General features: G+C 41.3%; 2 protein-coding genes across 5 annotated transcripts in view; one reads left to right on the top strand and one right to left on the bottom strand.

Moving 5' to 3' along the window:
• wrnip1 (WRN helicase interacting protein 1) overlaps positions 1-19,787 on the bottom strand; it is a 19,795-nt gene extending 8 nt beyond the window's left edge. Inside the window, exons 1-9 of one of the 4 annotated variants that reach the window (XR_009817330.2) lie at positions 19,173-19,787; positions 18,825-19,019; positions 16,496-16,734; positions 6,821-7,044; positions 5,919-6,074; positions 3,765-3,844; positions 3,396-3,692; positions 1,369-1,514; positions 1-1,268 (exon numbers count right to left, since the gene is read on the bottom strand). The exon at positions 1-1,268 is cut by the window's left edge and continues 8 nt beyond it. Coding sequence is in view for 3 of the 4 variants with exons in the window: in XM_061979396.2 (XP_061835380.1) it covers positions 3,423-3,692; positions 3,765-3,844; positions 5,919-6,074; positions 6,821-7,044; positions 16,496-16,734; positions 18,825-19,019; positions 19,173-19,775 (1,767 nt within the window). In the remaining variant the exon portion in view is untranslated. Of the gene's footprint in view, positions 1,515-3,395; positions 3,693-3,764; positions 3,845-5,918; positions 6,075-6,820; positions 7,045-16,495; positions 16,735-18,824; positions 19,020-19,172 lie in introns of all 4 variants that reach the window. The other 3 variants (XM_061979396.2, XM_061979397.2, XM_061979398.2) reach the window with 3 other exon arrangements.
• LOC133618967 (proproteinase E-like) lies at positions 563-1,607 on the top strand. Its single transcript, XM_072915256.1, has 6 exons — positions 563-651; positions 718-843; positions 924-1,060; positions 1,133-1,275; positions 1,345-1,542; positions 1,590-1,607. Exons 1-6 carry the CDS (start codon positions 563-565, stop codon positions 1,605-1,607), a joined length of 711 nt encoding a protein of 236 aa, XP_072771357.1.
• Positions 19,788-20,158: the final 371 nt, after the last annotated feature.

Raw genomic sequence — 20,158 nt, 5'->3', positions numbered from 1 at the left:
CATATAAATATGAGGCCATTCTATTCACATACACACGCAAATAAACAATTATTAGTTTTCATTACAAATAATTTAATTTTCAACACAAATTGGCAATATTGTTAATTCATTTTGTCCTGAAATTTGGGGTTGTCATCCTATACCACAACATACAAACACAACAAACTAATTCAAAGGTTGACAATGTGTAATGTTTTTAAACGGACATTGTTTACTGTAATAATCCATATCATTAAACCTCTAATTAGTAAACATTGATACTATACGGATGAATGGAGTGTAGTTTAATAATGAATTGAAAATCCTTTCAAGACATGATTATCTACTCAGCAATTGTTTTTATTAGTTTTATTTTTTAAAGTTTACCCAATAATCCTACAAAAGTCAGTTTGAGGAAGATGTCAGCGCCACCTGGTGGAGATCATTAGTGCGTGTCTATGAATGTTCTCATTCATCTAGGTCATTGTAATCTCAGGGCATTCAACCAATTGCAACTGGACTGTTTGGTTTAAACGATCGATTGAATGCTCTGAGATAATACATCTGAACAAATGAGGATTGAATGTGGAATTCTTTGGAGTCATTCTACCCGACCTGCGGAGGAACCATGATTGCTCCAAACTGGGTCTTGACTGCTGCGCACTGCATCACGTGAGCCTTTTTTTGAGACATTTACACAATAAAGTCCTCAGCATTAACCAGCGGTGATTCTTGCAGGTTCCACACATACAGAGTGGTTCTGGCCGAGCATGACATGAACTCAGACGAGGGACCTGAACAGTCAATTCGTGTGGAGAAAATGATCATTCACCCAAAATGGAATGACAACTGTGTGTCTTGCGGGTAAAGTTGTCACCGCTTTTAAAGACCACATCTGGATTACTGTAAAACAGCAGTTTTCAGGTTAATTTTTGCTGTAATAGGAACGACATTGCTTTACTTAAGCTGGAGCAGAGTGCCGTCATTAATGACAAGGTTCAGCTGGCATGCTTACCAAAGCAGGGAGATACCCTAGCCCACAACCAGTCCTGCTACGTCATAGGCTGGGGTCGCCTCTACTGTGAGCTTGCCCACACCAATATTTAAAGACTCTCTAAAATGATCTTCCTAATTTGTGTTCTCTGCCTTTAAGCCGGTGGGCCCCGAGCTTCTAGACTACAGCAAGCTCTTCTCCCGGTGGTGGGCCACAGCATCTGTAGTCAGAGCGACTGGTGGGGAGGTTCGGCCAAAACGACCATGGTGTGCGCAGGAGGAGACAGCAAGTCAGCCTGCCATGTAAGAGGAGTTTTTTAGTATTAAAGAAAAAAAGATGGCAGTGCAGGAATGTCTGACATCATTTTGTAGGGCGACTCAGGAGGCCCTCTTAACTGTAAAGGCAAAGATGGCAGATGGTACGTCCAAGGGGTGACCAGCTTTGTAGATGGACGAGGCTGTAACACTCCTCACAGGCCCACAATCTTCACCCGCGTGGCTTCCTTCATCCCTTGGATCACGCAGGTCAGAATCCTGAATTACTTGCAGTTAAAAAAGAAAAGAAAAACAGTAATACAAAATGTTTATGCCTTCTCTCTTTTTTTATGTCTTTGTAGATAATGGCCCAACATTGACTGGTTTTCCTACTTAATAAATAAAAGACTCTTCAAAACATTAATTTAATTTTTGTTGTATTCCTCTACTTACTGGACACAACATTATGTATAGCAATTCATGGTATCTCCATCAGAATTCCACCTATATTAATAGATTAATTATCTTCTAATGATCGCTTACAGTATGTAACGTGGTGGTCATGTATTGGTGTATCACTGAACTACATCATAGTGATACATATATTGGGCACAATATGAGAGAGATACTACACCACTGCAAACTGCAACCACAATAAACATTGTGAAATTAATATCTATATGTCAAGCATTTCTTTAGAAAGGCATAATTTTCGGTACGGCTCTTGTATTGAATCCAATTATTTTGTGTGTAAGGTCTTGGAAAAGTAGAGACATGTAAATCAGTCAATATTTATTTATTTATAAACTTGCAATATGAAGAAAAAGCCACATGGCTATGTGTCACAAAACTGTACAGTAGTGAATATTAGACCAAAGAATACATTGCTATAAAGTTGCAGTTTATGTATTTGATAGATATTATACAAGACTGGGCATTTAAATCTGAACAATCAGCTGAGATAGGCTCCAGCACCCCCCACAACCCCAAAAAGGGACAAGCGGTAGAAAATGGATGGATGGCAATCAACATTAGGACTAATAAACTAAAGACGGGTATAAGTTGAAGATGACTTAAAGGGGAACTGCATTTTCTTTGGAATTTTGCCTATCATTCACAATCCCAATGTGACACGTTTTTCTCTTTTGTATGTATTCTAATTTATAATATTCGGCTCATACTACACGGCTAACAACATAGCTAATGGGAGTCATCCACTTCGCCCATAAAGCTCTCTAAGAACACCGCCAACAATACTCCATTTACATGTTGTGACCTGCATATTAGCGACATTGTTGTTACAGGAGCTAACTTAAAGGAACTACTTTTGGCGGCACCTTGATCACAGACAGGTAACGAGCTACTGCAGCTAATGACATACTAAGCCTGTGAGCTGCTGCATCGCCTCTGAGTTGATAAAAGTTTGTACTAGATTATACTTCATGCCTCGCACTTGTACAGTGGAAGGCTGTGGCCATTGATCAACTTTGATTAGCCTGGGAGACATCGCTAAGAAGACACAAAAAGACTCTTGTTTGAGCCCACCTTTTTTTAAAGTTCATGCTGAATTAATTGTATAAATGGGAAAAACTAATCCTGAGAGCAGACATTGTAGAGTAAGTGATTGTTTTGTTATCTTTGAAGTTTGTATTTCTTGTTCAGCTTTTTAGCAATAGAGCTACTTGCTGGATCTGCTTATCACTCAGCTACTAAAGGTTGTAGCTCCTCATCCTTATATTCAGGCTCACAAATATAAAGTTCTGACTCATCATTTGTCCCAAAGTAGTTGTCGTCGTCACTCATGAAGTCTGCCATGATTAGCAATCGTATTTTATTGAAAGGAAAAGGGAATGTAGTGATGCGTCTGTAAAATCAATGCGCTGTCATAATGCTTAAAATGACCAAAATACATACTTATTACATGTTATTATGAATGTGCATGTTACTACATTACATATATACTTACAGTATGTATATAAAACTGAGGTTTTTGGATGTTTTGTAGAGCGATTTATATGCGGAATAGATCATGCGTGCTTGTCTAACATTATTATTATTGTGAATGATAGGCAAAATTCCAAAAAAGTGCAGTTCCCCTTTAACTTGGATATGAATGTTAAGTCTTGCTTTACCTTACTGGGCGAGTGACTTTAAATCATTCCACTCACATGTCCCTTCTTAATCTCCCATGGTAGTCACAGCGATGAGTTTGTCCGGGTGAAGAAATTGATCCCCCGGAGCTCTTCGGGCAAGAATTCCTGCTCCACGTTGGAATCGTATGTGTAACCTTTGCCATAGCCTAGCTGCTTCATGAGGCGGGAGGATGCGTTGCGCAGGTGAAGCGGGACGGGAGGCATGGGGCCTTTGTGGTTCCTCAGACAAGCCTTTACGTTATTGTAGGCCATGTGGACCTCCATGGATTTGGGCGCTCGTGAAAGGTAGACCACGCACTGAGCAAGATTGACCTGTGGAGCAGTAATAGAACAATGAATAAAAAATATACATATATTTTTTAACCTGCTGCCAACTTTCAGTACCTCACACTGAGGCATCCCAATGAAGTGACAGGCTTGAAAGGTAGATACAGCTTGAGGAAGAGCGAGGGGATCTGCCATACCTAAAAGCGACAACAGCACATGAGAAGGCAAAAAAAAAAAATGTAAAGGTGAACTGCACTTTTTTTTTTTTAATTTTGGCTATCATTAACAATCTTTATGAAGACAAAAGGTTGTTTTTTTAAATTCTTATTTGTAATAATCATCTCGTTCGAGGTGACTAGCATTGGAGCTAATGGGATCAATACATTCTGCCTCTAAATCACTTTAAAAAGGCACCCAAAAACCGCCAACAATACTTAATTTACGTTCCACAACATGTATAATAACCAAACTGTAGCGACATTGTTATTGTAAGAGTGAACACGGAGGAACTCTTTTCCTAGCATAGCAACGGCATGCTACGGCATTGGCGGTAAGCGAGCTACTGTGACAACAGCTCAATGGTTTTTGAGTTTGTAATGCACAACACAATACGATAGGACACCAATCTGTACTGACTGAAAAACATGAACAATCATATTACAGTATCTGTAAAGTATTAGCCCACATTTCATGTTTTGTTTGTACACAGCTAGCCAGACAGCATATTTACTGTAGTTGTAATGAGCATGATGTGCTGCGTGTATCATGATCGATATTATAATGTGACTGACTCAATTGTCCGTTTGTTTTTTTTACGTTGATTTTGGGTAAGTACGCCATTTATGTCGGCATAGCTTGGCTACCAGGCCACCATTTACACCATCGAGTCACGTCAACCTCCCTCTCTCGGCATCCGTCTGCTCCAACATTTCACCCTTCCTTCGTGCTCGCTTCTATAACCAAGTTCATCCTCCGTATATTCAGGTTAAAAAATATAAGGTTGTGATTAGAGATGTCCGATAATGGCTTTTTTGCCGATATCCGATATTCCGATATTGTCCAACTCTTAATTACCGATTCCGATATCAACCGATACCGATATATACAGTCGTGGAATTAACACATTATTATGCCTAATTTTGTTGTGATGCCCCGCTGGATGCATTAAACAATGTAACAAGGTTTTCCAAAATAAATCAACTCAAGTTATGGAAAAAAATGCCAACATGGCACTGCCATATTTATTATTGAAGTCACAAAGTGCATTATTTTTGTTAACATGCCTCAAAACAGCAGCTTGGAATTTGGGACATGCTCTCCCTGAGATAGCATGAGGAGGTTGAGGTGGGCGGGGTTGAGGTGGGGTGGGGGGGTAGCGGGGTGTGTATATTGTAGCGTCCCGGAAGAGTTAGTGCTGCAAGGGGTTCTGGGTATTTGTTCTGTTGTGTTTATGTTGTGTTACGGTGCAGATGTTCTCCCGAAATGTGTTTGTCAGTCTTGTTTGGTGTGGGTTCACAGTGTGGCGCATATTTGTAACAGTGTTAAAGTTGTTTATATTGCCACCCTCAGTGTGACCTGTATGGCTATTGACTAAGTATTCGTTGCATTCACTTGTGTGTGTGAAAAGCCGTAGATATTATGTGACTGGGCCGGCACGCAAAGTCAGTGCCTTTAAGGTTTATTGGCGCTCTGTACTTTTCCCTACGTGGTATGTTTTAAAGTCATATATATTACTTTTTGAAATCGATACCGATAATTTTGAAACCGATACCGATCATTTCCGATATTACATTTTAAAGCATTTATTGGCCGATAATATCGGCAGACCGATATTATCGGACATCTCTAGTTGTGATTCTTCTTTTGTCCAAAATAATTGTCTTCGTTGTTTGTTATCAAGTCTGCCATGATTAGAAAACACAAACGTTTGTTGCCGGAAGTCGGAAACGGAAATAAATGCACTGAGGAAATACGTTCCCGTATTGCTTAAAATGACCAAAACACTGTAATTTTTGTACATCAACTTGACTGTTACTACATTATAAATAGACTTGTAGTGTGTATATAAAACATTGGAGGGTTTTGAAGGCTACAATGGTAACTTCCAATAGCTGCATCTTGCAAGTGTTTTTGATCATATAGAATCTTAAAAAAAAAAAAGACATGTGTTCTTGGCTCTCAGGATGAGTGTGAACGATAGGCAAAATTCCCCCCAAAAAGTGCAGTTCCTTTTTTAAATCTGCTCGAGCGGACATTATTCGTCTTTCCTACCCACGTCTTCGCTGGCAAAGCTGACCAGCCTGCGAGCCACATAGAGTGGATCCTCACCACCTTCCAGCATACGCCCCAGCCAGTAGAGGGCAGCGTTTTCATGGGAGCCTCTCATGGACTTGTGCAAAGCTGAGATACAGTTGTAATGCTCCTCACCTTTAAGTTTCTCACACATACACACACGCACACACATTTCATATGAACAATTATCTGAAGAAATTAACTAAATAAAATGTGTTTTTGTTTAGCTCTAACAGCTTCCAACACAGCTAATGCTGATGTGATGAGACCAACCCATACAGAAGTGTAAGTTTTAATATGAGCCATTCATCAACTATGGTAAGTGCTTTTCATCACTGCGTAAAACGGGCACCAGTAAATCTCCTTGTTTGGGGACAGCTGAATGTTATGTAATGGGACAATTTAGGAGACTGCCTTTCTAGTGTAGGCAGACTCGGTGAGTCTTCTGTAGAGATGGTCATGACGAGAAAATATCAACAACTTATTTTTATTATAGAAGATTGATTTCAAAATACTGCGATGAGGTGGCGACTTGTTCACGGTGTACCCCGCCTTCTGCCCGAATGCAGCTGAGATAGGCTCCAGTACCCCCCGCGATCCCAAAAGGGACAAGCGGTAGAAAAATGGATGGATGGATAGATTTCAAAATAAGGCTGCATTTCTTCAGTATTTCTTCCTTATGTTATTCATACTCTGAATGATTACCACTGAAGAGAACCTGAGTTGTAGCATGTATCCAATTTTGCCTGGAACAAAATGTGTTTCTATTCATATTAAAATGTGTCGGGTGCTTTGCTAAATATAGCCAACACTGTATTTGCGCCTCAAATATCAAGCGATGAGATGATTTGCTTTGGTAAGCAATGAGAAGAGCAGCTTACCGGCTTTGTCGTAGAGAACATGAGACCTCTGGAGGCCCTCCTTGACGTGTTTCTCCTTCACAACTATTTCCTTCGGGGAATCGTCTGGTCCGAAAGGACTCGCTCGGTTCCAGCCGCCCTGAGCCTGAACGGCCAGCTGCAGACTGTTGAGCCCTGCTCGCGCATCACCGTCGCAAAGGTAAGCGATAGTGTCCAGAGCTTTTTGCTCGATGAAAACCTTTGGCCTGAAAACAAATCGATAAATCATATTTAATATTTACTGTGTGTGAAGGTGTCCCAGGCAAACAGCTCTGTGTAAAAATACCCCAGGCGAAAAAGATCTCTGATGTCGGAGCCAAAGACTTCTTATCCTCCTAATCTCACACTGTCATTAAAAACAAACCCCCCGGAGGATGCCACTCTGTTTTAGTGCAAGCACCTAACTTGTTGACAATACAGAACTCCTGTGCTTGCGTTTTCTGTGTACTGCAGTCCAACCATTGGAATGAAAAGTTGACGCTTTGGAGACATTTTTATCATATTACCAGAAATCAGGAGGTCCTAAAGGAATGATAACATGTTTCCATAACATGATTGGAAATCTACTGCAGGCTCATTTACTAAAATGCCTTGTCTATATTAGGGGTGCATGATACATATCGGAAAGATAATTATCAAGCTAATATGAGTAACTCTGACGTCACCAATGTTGCTCATCAATTTAAACTTATTTTTTATTTATTGAGTCTGTGTAATTTTATTGGGCTTCACGGTGGAAGAGGGGTTGGTGCATCTGCCTCACAATACGAAGGTCCTGAGTAGTCTTGGGTTCAATCCCGGGCTCGGGATCTTTCTGTGTGGAGTTTGCATGTCCTCCCCGTGACTGCGTGGGTTCCCTCCGGGTACTCCGGCTTCCTCCCACTTCCAAAGACATGCACCTGGGGATAAGTTGATTGGCAACACTAAATTGGCCCTAGTGTGTGGATGTGAGTGTGAATGTTGTCTGTCTGTCTATCTGTGTTGGCCCTGCGATGAGGTGGCGACTTGTCCAGGGTGTACCCCGCCTTCCGCCCGATTGTAGCTGAGATAGGCTTCAGCGCCCCCCGCGAACCCAAAGGGAATAAGCGGTAGAAAATGGATGGATGGAAGTAATTTTATTTTTCAGTATCAAATGGTTCAAGTAGGTTCTGTACAGAGGATGTCGTTGTGGCTTGTGCAGCCCTTTGAGACACTTGTGATTTAGGGCTATATAAATAAACATTGATTGATTGATTGATTGAATGATTGAAGTCGATTGAAAAATGTTTAGAGTTCAAATAAGTATTTATTTATTTTTATTTCAGAAAAATTAGATGCACTTAAAATCTTTTCTGTTACAGACAAAACAAAACATGTTAATAAAGTTATTCTTTGTTGTTAAGTTTTTCTTTCATGTTCAGGCATGTGAGCACCTTTCAAGAAAAAAAGGACGACTTCTATATGCACGAAGTGCTGCCACAAAAGCCCCGAAAGAAAGTTTTGAAAATAAAGACTGCATTTCCTGAAATTGGGTGCATTTCTACAGTACATTTTACCTTTAGATTTATTGTCATCTACCAACCTCTTATGGCTGTCCTTTTGAAACGTACCAGTTTTTTTGTTTTTTTTTTAAGTACGTAATTTACTAACATTATTATCATTGAAAATTTTAATCTATAACATGCATGCAAAGAACTCAGAAAATGTTTCCCATTTGGAAACTTTATCCTATAGCCACACCCTCTCGAGTAATATGCTTCCGGGGTTGTGACCTCTGTTTACATCCATCACGTCAAAAATACACCTTCTCGCGAGCTACTAATAAATGCTCTGGAACAGGCCTATTCAACTCTGGGCCCGCGGGCCACATGCGGTTTGCCAAAGTTTTTCATTTCGCCAGCCGAACATCAACCAAACAGGCTCGATAAAACCATGTAAACTAGGGTTGGTCATATATGCAATACTCCCGCAACTCCACAGGGGCAACAACGAGGCATATGTGTCACAATAAAGCAGCAGTGGGGTGAGTAGAAGAAGACTTCATTCAACCCTGAAAAAAATCGAAATAAATTGCGAAAATTGGACTTCTAGCAACGACTGAACATTAAAGTATGAATGATCTGCCCCAAACAAGTGATCGAGTCATTGCTTTCTGTCAGAGCTGTTAAGTGACGGACACTGATCCAGACAAGCAGTCTGTTTTAGATCATTTATTTGTTTTTATTGAAATGGCTAACTCTGTGATGTGTTTTATATTTGAGGTTGTGTTGTTTTTTGTCTGAAAGTAACTCTGGCAATCAAAGCTCGTTTAATACACTTAGCGCTAAATTTGGTCACACATTTGTGTTTAGGTCCTTTTAAGCGATAATGCATCTTCTTAGGTTTAATTGTGATGAGTCACATTCATTGGATGCAATGTTTGGTGTGTGATTGTTGGGTAATTTCTATTTACGTAAACATCTGCAGTTTATTGTGTGAATGTATTAACACTAAACCCTCTATTTGATTTGTGTAAAATACAAAATGGACATTATGTAAAATACACAATAGATGTTATACATTTCTAATGTTTATTTTATATTTTAAGGTCGTACAAACTTAAATGAAGGAAGAAGTGTAAAGAAATTAAACTAAGGAAGAAAAATACTTCTGAAGGACCATCAATCCTCGAAAAAACTTTTGGCGCTTCTATGTCTTTATGCTTTTAACTATCTGTCTAGCTGCACACGCTGGAAATGACTAGCGAGGGCAGAATATTACATTTATTGACAGTGCAGTGTGTCCAATGTGTTTACTTTGTAATTAAAAAAACGCGGTCTCAAAGGAATATAACTTGCAGAGGCCTTTTCTGACGAAACATCCACATTTTGATGTCCGGCCACTGAGCCCTTGGGCTCTTGAAACTGCAGCCCTCTATACTATGTAGTTGAATAGTCATGCTCTAGAACTACGTACAACTAGTTAGGAACTAACCATGTATGGATTGTAATCATCCAAATATGTTTAGCAGCTAAGTTGAAAGCCAACAAAATTGTAGCTTGGAGAGCGAACACAGGCGACAACAAGCTAACTAGCTAGATGATGCTAACTATGCTCACGAGCGAGCTTGTTTTGGCACCTCGATCGTCTCCCTGTCCAGCAATTCAGTGCAGCGTTTAGGCAAGAGGAAGAGTGAATACCTGCAGCTGAGGAGAGCAATTGACAATTCTTGTTCGGATCTTATTTTAATAAGTCGATAAATAACGCGGAAGTGATATTTTGATGAAAAAATTAATGTTTGAAAATGCTGATTTTTAGTTTTCGCGGACATTTCACATGCTTTACATTAGTGATACAATGTTATGCAAAGGTGTACTTATAACAATTTTATATACAAATGACACAATCTATAGTCACAGTGGACAATGGGTGGGGCGCAAAATGGTTTCTTCTTCCGAGGAAGGGGTAACCATAACAGACAATAAAAAGCACTGCTGTAAACAAACAAACATGGCATAGATGTTGTGGGACATCTTCACTGTTACAGAAGACATTTGGTGCTATTGGCACCAAATGTAGGGCTGGGCCAATAAAACAATATCAATATGTCGAGATAGAGACGTAATTGATTTTGTTATATATGTGTTCAATGAAACGTATAATAAACCTGCAAAGAATTTGTTCTCAGGTTTCTCTATGTTTACATTTTTACACGTTATATTATTTTGTTACACTTTATTATGCATTTTTTACATGTTCCTTATTTTTGCAACTTAATTATAGGAGGCTACGGTTAAGTGTTAATTGTGATTATAAAATTGTGTTTACATTGTTGGTTTGAGTGTTTTCCATGGCTGTGTTGACATGTCCTTTCTTTTCTTCCTGGATAGGTGAGGGGATTATAATCAGAGGAAGGTTACATTTAAAATAATAATATTTTAATCCATCCATCCATTTTCTACCGCTTATTCCCTTCGGGGTCGCGGGGGGCGCTAGAGCCTATCTCAGCTACAATCGGGCGGTAGGCGGGGTACACCCTGGACAAGTCGCCACCTCATCGCAGGACAAACACAGATAGACAGACAACATTCACACTCACATTCACATTCACAGACTAGGGCCAATTTAGTGTTGCCAGTCAACCTATCCCCAGGTGCATGTCTTTGGAGGTGGGAGGAAGCTGGAGTACCCGGAGGGAACCCACGCAATCACGGGGTGAACATGCAAACTCCACACAGAAAGATATTATTATTAATTATTATTATTATTAATAATAATACATAATATTTGTATATATTTTTTACCTGGTCCATATTTTTCATGGGACATAACAAATATTTTTTAAATCCAATATTGGTATTGGTCTTGAGAAACAGAAATTATCTGTATTGGTTATCTGGCATAGTCTACGGCAGGAGTCCCCAAACTTTTTGACTCGGGGGCCGCATTGGGTTATATATATATATATATATATATATATATATATATATATATATATATATATATATATATATATATATATATATATATATATATATATATATATATAATATATAAAGGGTGTAACGGTACACAAAAATGTTGGTTCGGTACGTACCTCGGTTGAGAGGTCACGGTTCGGTTCATTTTCGGTACAGTAAGGAAACAACAAAATATACATTTTTTGGTTATTTATTTCCCAAATTTGTAAACAATGGCTTTATCCTTTTAACATTGGGAACACTATAATAATTCTGCCCAAAAATAGAAATAGCTCTGTGTGTGATGGATGTGAGCCACCACTAGGCTGATCAGTGCAACAGCAGGCAGTCATGAATGCTAAGCATAACAATAACATACATATACACACAGGGTCCATTGCCAGGGTTCATGTGGTCAACATATATAAAATGAAAACTAAATAAGATAAGGCTCAGAGTGGTTTCTTAACAAAACCTTTCTATATATAAAGTGCTTTTTTTGATTGATTGATTTATTGAGACTTTTATTAGTAGATTGCAGAGTATAGTACATATTCCGTACAATTGACTACTAAATGGTAACACCCAAATAAGTTTTTCAACTTGTTTAAGTCGGGGTCCACGTTAATCAACATTAAACTGCCTCAAGTTGTTGCTCAAATTAAATAAAATGACAAAACTTTTCTTCTACATACAAAAAGTGCAACATTAAACAGTTTCAAGTCAACTCAGCCTCAGATGAACTTTTCTTCCCCCCCCCAGCCTTTAACCCTGGTGACTTTCACTCAATCTTCATGTTTTTTTTGCCAGAAAAATCAGTTTATCCACATTGTCTGCAGAAAGAGCAGAAAATACCCTTTCGCTGGGCACAGAGCTAGCAGGTATGGCGAGGTAGTGCCTGGCTAACTTGGCAGTAAGAGGATATGTGGGCTCATTGTTCTTCCACCAAAGAAGTGGGTCAAAATCTAGTTTTTAATGCAATATGGTCTTAAATCTGCTGCTATAAAAACACCAACGGCATTTGTTATTGCTTTAGCCATGCCTGACTCACCGAGGAGAGGCTGCTTGAATGCGGTGGGGAGCTGTTTGTTCGTCTTTCTCTTCGTCGAAGCGATGTTCACTTGGAGGTGGTGCAGCTTCAAATGTGTTAGCATGTTTGACGTGTTGGCAGAAACATATCCTACTGCTGCTGAACAATGTCGGCAAACCGCTTTCGCTTTGTCCGCCTCTCATCCTCCATTGTTGTATCGCACCGCGAAGCCGAAATGTTCCCAAACGGGAGATCTTAACGAGGCAGGAGGGTCTTCCAGCTCTGGCTTTTGCATGTTGTAGTAGCCCGGTCGTTGCTAGCATGCCGTGTGTTGTGCCTCAGTGTGCATTGTTTACACAACGTGCGGTGCGCTACTTAATATGTCCGTGTGGAAACTCGTTCGGTGCACCTCCGTTCCGAACCGAACCCCCCGTACCGAGACGGTTCAATACAAATATACGTACCGTTACACCCTTAATATACAAACCCCGTTTCCATATGAGTTGGGAAATTGGGTTAGATGTAAATATAAACTTTTTTTTTTTTACATTATTATTTTTTTAAATCTGTCCTTTCTAATCCATTTTCTACCGCGTGTTACTCTCGGTGTCTGCTAGCTGCTCAGGCAAATCATATTGTCTAAAAATGCAGTTTCCCATCGATAACGTGACATCATCAGCGGCAAGTGCGCGCTCTTTCAGTCAATTAGTGCGTGAGAAATACATACTATATATATATATATATACATATATATATATATATATATATATATATATATATATACAAACCCCGTTTCCATATGAGTTGGGAAATTGTGTTAGATGTAAATATAAACGGAATACAATGATTTGCAAATCATTTTCAACCCATATTCAGTTGAATATGCTACAAAGACAACATATTTGATGTTCAAACTGATAAATATTTGTTTTTGGAAATATTCGACATTGTGTCATCCGGACCAAAGGGGAAGCGAACCATCCAGACTGTTATCGACGCAAAGTTCAAAAGCCAGCATCTGTGATGGTATGGGGGTGCATTAGTGCCCAAGGCATGGGTAACATACACATCTGTGAAGGCACCATTAATGCTGAAAGGTACATACAGGTTTTGGCCATCTAAGCGCCGTCTTTTTCATGGACGCCCCTGCTTATTTCAGCAAGACAATGCCAAGCTACATTCAGCATGTGTTACAACAGCGTGGCTTCGTAAAAAAAAGAGTGCGGGTACTTCCCTGGCCCGCCTGCAGTCCAGACCTGTCTCCCATCGAAAATGTGTGGCGCATTATGAAGCATAAAATATGACAGCTGAGACCCCGGACTGTTGAACGACTGAAGCTCTACATACAACAAGAATGGGAAATAATTCCACTTTCAAAGCTTCAACAATTAGTTTCCTCAGTTCCCAATCGTTTATTGAGTGCTGTTAAAAGAAAAGGTGATGTAATACAGTGGTGAACGTGCCTTTTCCCAACTACTTTGGCACGTGTTTCAGCCATGAAATTCTAAGTTAATTATTATTTGCAAAAAAAAAATAAAGTTTATGAGTTTGAACATCAAATATCTTGTCTTTGTAATGCATTCAATTGAATATGGGTTGAAAAGGATTTGCAAATCATTGTATTCCGTTTATATTTACATCTAACACAATTTCCCAACTCATATGGAAACGGGGTTTGTATATATACTGGACTATGGACTACTTCCACGCCTATTGTGGCCACTAACCCTCTATGAAGTCCCGCTCTCTAAGGTGGAAAAGCTGGAGAGACTGGTTAGCTCATATGCAAGGAAGTGGCTTGGCCTTCCCAGGTGCCTCAGCAGTATTGGACTCTACGGCAAAGGTATGCTAGAACTGCCCATTTCCAGTCTTTCAGAGGAGTTCAAGTGTGCCAAAGTCAGACTGGAGATGATGCTACTGGATTCGAGTGATCCTTTTGTAGCCCAAGCTGCCCCCATCCTGGCTACTGGGAGGAAGTGGACCCCATTGGCTGCAACTGAGCATGCTAAAGCAGCACTCAGGCACAGAGACATTGTGGGCCAAGTACAGAAGGGGAGGCGTGGTCTTGGCCTTGGGGCCAGTACACCAGCCTGGAGCAAGGCCTCTCCATCTCAGAGACGCAAGCTGGTGATCCAGGAGATACGTCGGGAAGAGGAAGCAAGAAGGTGCGCACAAGCTGTGGCGCAGGCAAAACAAGGGCAGTGGATGACATGGGAAGGAGTAGAGAAGAGGAAGATCTCCTGGAAAGAGCTGTGGGAGATGGAGGCATTTAGGGCAAGCTTTACCATCAGGGCTGCCTACGATGTCCTGCCTTCTCCAAAAAACCTCAGCCAGTGGTATGGTGAAGACCCCACATGCCCTCTGTGTCCGAGTCCAGCAACACTGAAGCACATCTTGGTGGGCTGCAAGACCAGCCTCACCCAAGGCCGTTACACCTGGCGGCACAACCAGGTGCTAAAGTGTCTTGCAGCAGTGCTGGAAAGTCGACGGACAAGTGTCAATGCCCTTCCTCCCCCGTCATCCCGTTGACAAGCAAAAACATTTGTCCGGGAGGGCGAGGGTCAAGCCAACCTCACCCCCACAAGACCAGACACTGGACAGTTAGGCGGGGCACGGGACTGGAAACTGCTGGCAGACCTGGGCCAGAGACTCTGCTTCCCAGTTGAGATTGCGTCCACCAACCTGCGGCCAGATCTTGTTCTGTGGTCAGCTTCGCTCAGGCTCGTGTACATCATAGAGCTCACGGTGCCCTGGGAGAGTGCAATGGAGGAGGCCTACGAGCGCAAGAAGTTGAGGTACACTGAGCTTGCAGCCGATGCGCAACAACAAGGCTGGAAAGCGAGGGTACGCCCAGTGGAAGTAGGCTGCAGAGGGTTCGTGGCCACCTCAACATCCAGGCTCCTCAGGGAAATGGGAGTGCGAGGGAAGGCCCACCGGCAGGCAGTCAAAGACCTCTCAAAAGCCGCTGAAAAGGGGAGTCAGTGGCTGTGGGTCAAACGAAGGGACTCCACCTGGGCTTTCAAGTGAGTGATGGCATCTAGGGAGTGATCCTGGGACGCTGGGACTCACTGCTGAACCCTCTGGAGGTGTCGTGGGCCTATCAGCGAAACACTGAGGAAGGGGGGCGCCCACTTGATAACCCAGAGGATGCCTTCACTCACTTGACCATCCCACAAAGTCGCATAGGTGTCTCAAGTATGCATTAGGGGATTGTAAAATCTAGTCCTACACAACAGATCTGTATATATATATATATATATATATAATATATATATATATATATATATATATATATATATATATATATATATATATATATATATAATATATATATATATATATATATATATATATATATATACACTGTGTATAAAAATATATATAAATATATATATATATATACACTGTATATATATATAGTATGTTTTTCTCACGCACTAATTGACTGAAAGAGCGCGCACTTGCCGCTGATGATGTCACGTTATCGATGGGAAAATGCATTTTTAGACAATATGATTTGCCTGAGCAGCTAGCAGACACCGAGAGTATCACGCGGTAGAAAATGGATTAGAAAGGACAGATTTAAAAAAAATAATAATGTAAAAAAAAAAATGTTTTATTTATTTATTTTTACTTGGGACTCCCTGCGGACCGGATTTTGGATGCAGGCGGGCCGGATCAGGCCCACGGGCCATAGTTTGGGGACCCCTGGGCTACAGCGTTAAAATCGACACAGACATAGTACATACTCTACTGATAAAGAACACAACAGACACAATAAACCTGACCCAGCACCTTAAGGTTGGTAAGGGCTGCTTTGGACTGGACAGATGCCTGGGACCACCTCAGTCTGGTGCAAGTCCAACCGTTTAATGTGGACATGTGCAGTTTGTGATTTGCTTCCTTCTTTCCATGCCGGGCCAACAATATGGTCAACAAATCTGCCTGACGCTCAGCATCGCATTCCATGTGGAGCCAGCAGCCATGCACACTCACTGTCTACAACGTGTGCGTAAATCTGATCTGTCAACACATCATAAGGCACCAGAGCAGAGGAGATTGCGCTGGCTCCTCTATTCACTCCTCCCATAAATGATATAAACAGGCCTTGCTAAGCCACAGCAACAGAAGACGAGAGCGCTCAACTAAAGAATTTAGATTTCTGCCGCGTTATCTAGTCAGGACCTACCCCCCTCGAGAAGCACTCACTCGTTTTCATCCGTTTGGTCTGTGTCTTTGGGATTGGATTGTTCCTGTTCCAGCACTCGGATCCCGAGGGCGGCCACAGCCCTCTCCAGGATCGAGCCCATCGCCTCGACAGAGAGCTTCTCGAGAACGAGCACCCTGCACCTGCTCAGCAGAGCGGAGTTCACCTGGAAGGACGGGTTCTCCGTGGTGGCACCGATCAGAGTGACAGTTCCGCATTCCACATGAGGAAGGAAAGTGTCCTGTAAGGAGATGACAGCGGTGACCAAATTATGAGGTGACATAATTTCGATGTTGAGCATTCTTTAGATTAAAAAATGGTACAACTGGAAACTTGTCTATAAAAAATTGTCTGTAGGCGTATATTTGACTGGTGGTCAGTCCAGGGATAGGCTTCAACTACAAAACCCAAAACCAGTGAAGTTGGCACATTGTGTAATTCGTAAATAAAAACAGAATACATTGATTTGCAAATCCTTTTCAACCTGTATTCAATTGAATAGACTGCAAAGACAAGATACGTATTTAATGTTTGAACTGAGAAACTTAATTCATTAAATCATTAACTTAGAATTTAATGGCAGCAATACATTGCAAAGAAGTTGGCACAGGAGCATTTTTACCAGTGTTACACGGCCTTTCCTTTTAACAACACTCCGTTAACGTTTGGGAACTGAGGAGGCCAATTTTTGATGCTTCTCAGGTGGAATTATTTCCCATTCTTGCTTGATGTACAGCTTAAGTTGTTCAACAGTCCAGGGTCTCCATTGTGGTATTTTACGCTTCATAATGCGCCACACATTTTCAATGGGAGACAGGTCTGGACTACAGGCAGGCCAGTCAAGTACACGCACTCTTTTACTATGAAGCCAGGCTGTTGTAACATGTGGCTTTGCATTGTCTTGCTGAAATAAGCAGGGGCGTCCATGATAACGTTGCTTGGATGTCAACATACGTCGCTCCAAAACCTGTATGTACCTTTCAGCATTAATGGTGCCTTCACAGATGTGTAAGTTACCCATGCCTTGTGCACTAATACACCCCCATACAGTCACAGATGCTGGCTTTTGAACTTTGCGTCTAGAACAATCCGGTTAGTTCATTTCCTCTTTGTTCCGGAGGGCACGATGTCCACAGTTTCCAAAAACAATTTGAAATGTGGACTCGTTTGACCACAGAACACTTTTACACTTTGCATCAGTCCATCTTAGATGAGCTCGGACCCAGCTAAGCCAGCAGCGTTTCTGGGTGTTGTTGATAAATGGCTTTGGCTTTGCATAGTAGTCTCAACTTGCACTTACAGATGTAGCGACAAACTGTAGTTACTGACAGAGGTTTTCTGAAGTGTTCCTGAGCCCATGTGGTGATATCCTTTACACACTGATGTCGCTTTTTGATGCAGTACCGGCTGAGGGATCCAAGGTCACGGGCATTTAATGTTACGTGCAGTGATTTCTCCAGATTCTCTTAACCTTTTGATGATATTACAGACCTTGGATGATGAAATCTCTAAATTCCTTGCAATAGCTCGTTGAGAAATGTTGTTCTTAAACTGTTCGAAAATTTGCTCATGCATTTGTTCACAAAGTGGTGACCCTCGCCCCATCCTTGTTTGTGAATGACTGAGCATTTCATGGAGGCTGCTTTATACCCAATCATGGCACCCACCTGTTCCCAATTAGCCTCATCACCTGTGGGGTGTTCCAAATAAGTGTTTGATGAGCATTCCTCAACTTTGTCAGTCTTTTTTGCCACCTGTACCAGCTTTTTTTGAAACATGTTGCAGGCATCAAATTCCAAATTAGCTAATATTTGTATAAAATAACAAAGTTTTCCAGTTCGAACGTTAAGTATCTTGTCTTTGCAGTATATTCAATTGGATATAGGTTGAAAATGATTTGCAAATCATTGTATTCTGTTTTTATTTACGATTTACACAACATGCCAACTTCACTGGTTTTGGGTTTTGTATATAATAGCATGGTTGCCTCAGAATCAGGAGTTTGAATTTGATTTGAATCTCTGAAGTTTGCACGTGCGTGGGTTTTCTCTGGAAACTCCATATTCCCCCCACATGCAGGAATATCACATTAATTGGAGACTTAAAAATTGTCTATCGGCGTATAATTGACTGGTGGTCAGTCCAGAGATAGGCTCCAACTATATAACCCTAATGATGACAAGCAGTACAGTAAACCAAACGCATGGATGGCTGGATGGAATATGTTTTAGTTTAGTTATGTTGCAGTTCACAGGACATGTCCGGTTTTCCTTCACCTAATTAACACAAAAAAATGTGATGATGATGATGAAGTGTGAGTGAGTCCTCCACCTGCTGGGATTTGTTGAAGCGATGAATTTCGTCAACAAACAGGATGGTCCTCCTTTTGCACAGGCGTAGTTCGTTCTCAGCCTGCTTGATGACTTCTCGCACTTCTGCGGTGGACGAGCTGGTGGCGGAGAGCGTGACAAACCTAGCTGTGCCCTTCTTCTTACTGGTGCTGGCTATGATGTGAGCCAGAGTGGTCTGGAATGAAGCATAAATAGTAATAATTAACCAAGATTATCTAAAATAATTCAAAATACATAAGAGTAACACTACATCTTGCACTGTTGGCACTTGATAATTACTGCCAGCTGCATGTTACATTTATTATCGGCGATGACGTCACCAGAGCACCTTTCCGCATCCCGGTGGTCCCCAGAGGATGAGCGAGGGTATTTCCTGAGATTCCAACACAAACCGCATGAGCGTCTCTTGGCCCACAACTTTACTTTGACCAAAGTATTCTTCCAACGTGTTAGGCCTGAGCAACGCCGCCAGTGGCTTGTTTGACGTCATCAGCGTCCGTGGGCTTAAAGTCTGTGCTGCATTCAACGTTTGTCCGTCATTCTTCTTCCGGGTTCCCAAACATACAGTTTCAGGTTCGGCCGGCAAACTCCGCTTAACTCCCTTGTTTCCACCCGCGTGTTTGTTGGTAAAAGAAGCGTCCGTGTCATTTTGAAGCGACACCTTTTTCTTGTTTCCGTGAAACATGGAGAATACCCCCAAAGAGGTGGAAGGCGCTGTATGATGGTCGCCACAGTCCGGGAAATGAGGCGGTGCTTCGGAACAAAACTTCTTTACAGGCGGTGCACCGCCGTCCGTCAACAAACAGCGGGCAGTGTCGCCCTTTAGCAGACACTCGTCGAGGTGACCGTTAATAGAATCAGAGTTGAAGTCTTTAAAACAAACTGGACACTGTACCGAGTCAGGCGGCGTGTCTGTCGTGTCGTTCGCCATCTTGCTTCCGGCATAAACTTCGGACCTTTCGTCACGTGACCAAAACACAATTCTAAAAATAATTGTTTTTAAATAAATAAATTAAAAAAATTATAAATAAATGTCCCACATCGTTATGTCAATAATATGTGCCTGAAATAAAAATATATGTAATAAATTAGCATTCGATCGTGTTAGTTTCTTTTTTCGAGTTTAACCACTTCTTACATTCAAATGGCACGTTCATTGTCACGCAATATATCAGGGTAAACTGGTTGCCATGGCGATGGCAGCGATTATAATTTGTGAAATCAATAATCCACTCCTTAGTGTTGGATCTGGTATGTTTTATTGGGTAAGTCTATTTTTGAATGACAAATATAGTGCAGCTGGCTACTCAAAAA

This window comes from Nerophis lumbriciformis, linkage group LG19 (genome assembly GCF_033978685.3).
Source record: "Nerophis lumbriciformis linkage group LG19, RoL_Nlum_v2.1, whole genome shotgun sequence".
NCBI lineage: Eukaryota > Metazoa > Chordata > Actinopteri > Syngnathiformes > Syngnathidae > Nerophis > Nerophis lumbriciformis.
Note: the sequence above shows the minus strand (reverse complement) of the source record. Positions and strands in the feature narration are given on the sequence as shown.

Excerpts from the sequence above, each read along its gene's own strand:
- LOC133618967 (XM_072915256.1), top strand. The coding sequence starts at position 563 with ATGTGGAATTCTTTGGAGTCATTCTACCCGACCTGCGGAGGAACCATG. Across the intron at positions 1,061-1,132 it reads AGGCTGGGGTCGCCTCTACT|CCGGTGGGCCCCGAGCTTCT; the intron begins GTGAGCTTGCCC and ends TCTGCCTTTAAG. Across the intron at positions 1,276-1,344 it reads ACAGCAAGTCAGCCTGCCAT|GGCGACTCAGGAGGCCCTCT; the intron begins GTAAGAGGAGTT and ends ATCATTTTGTAG.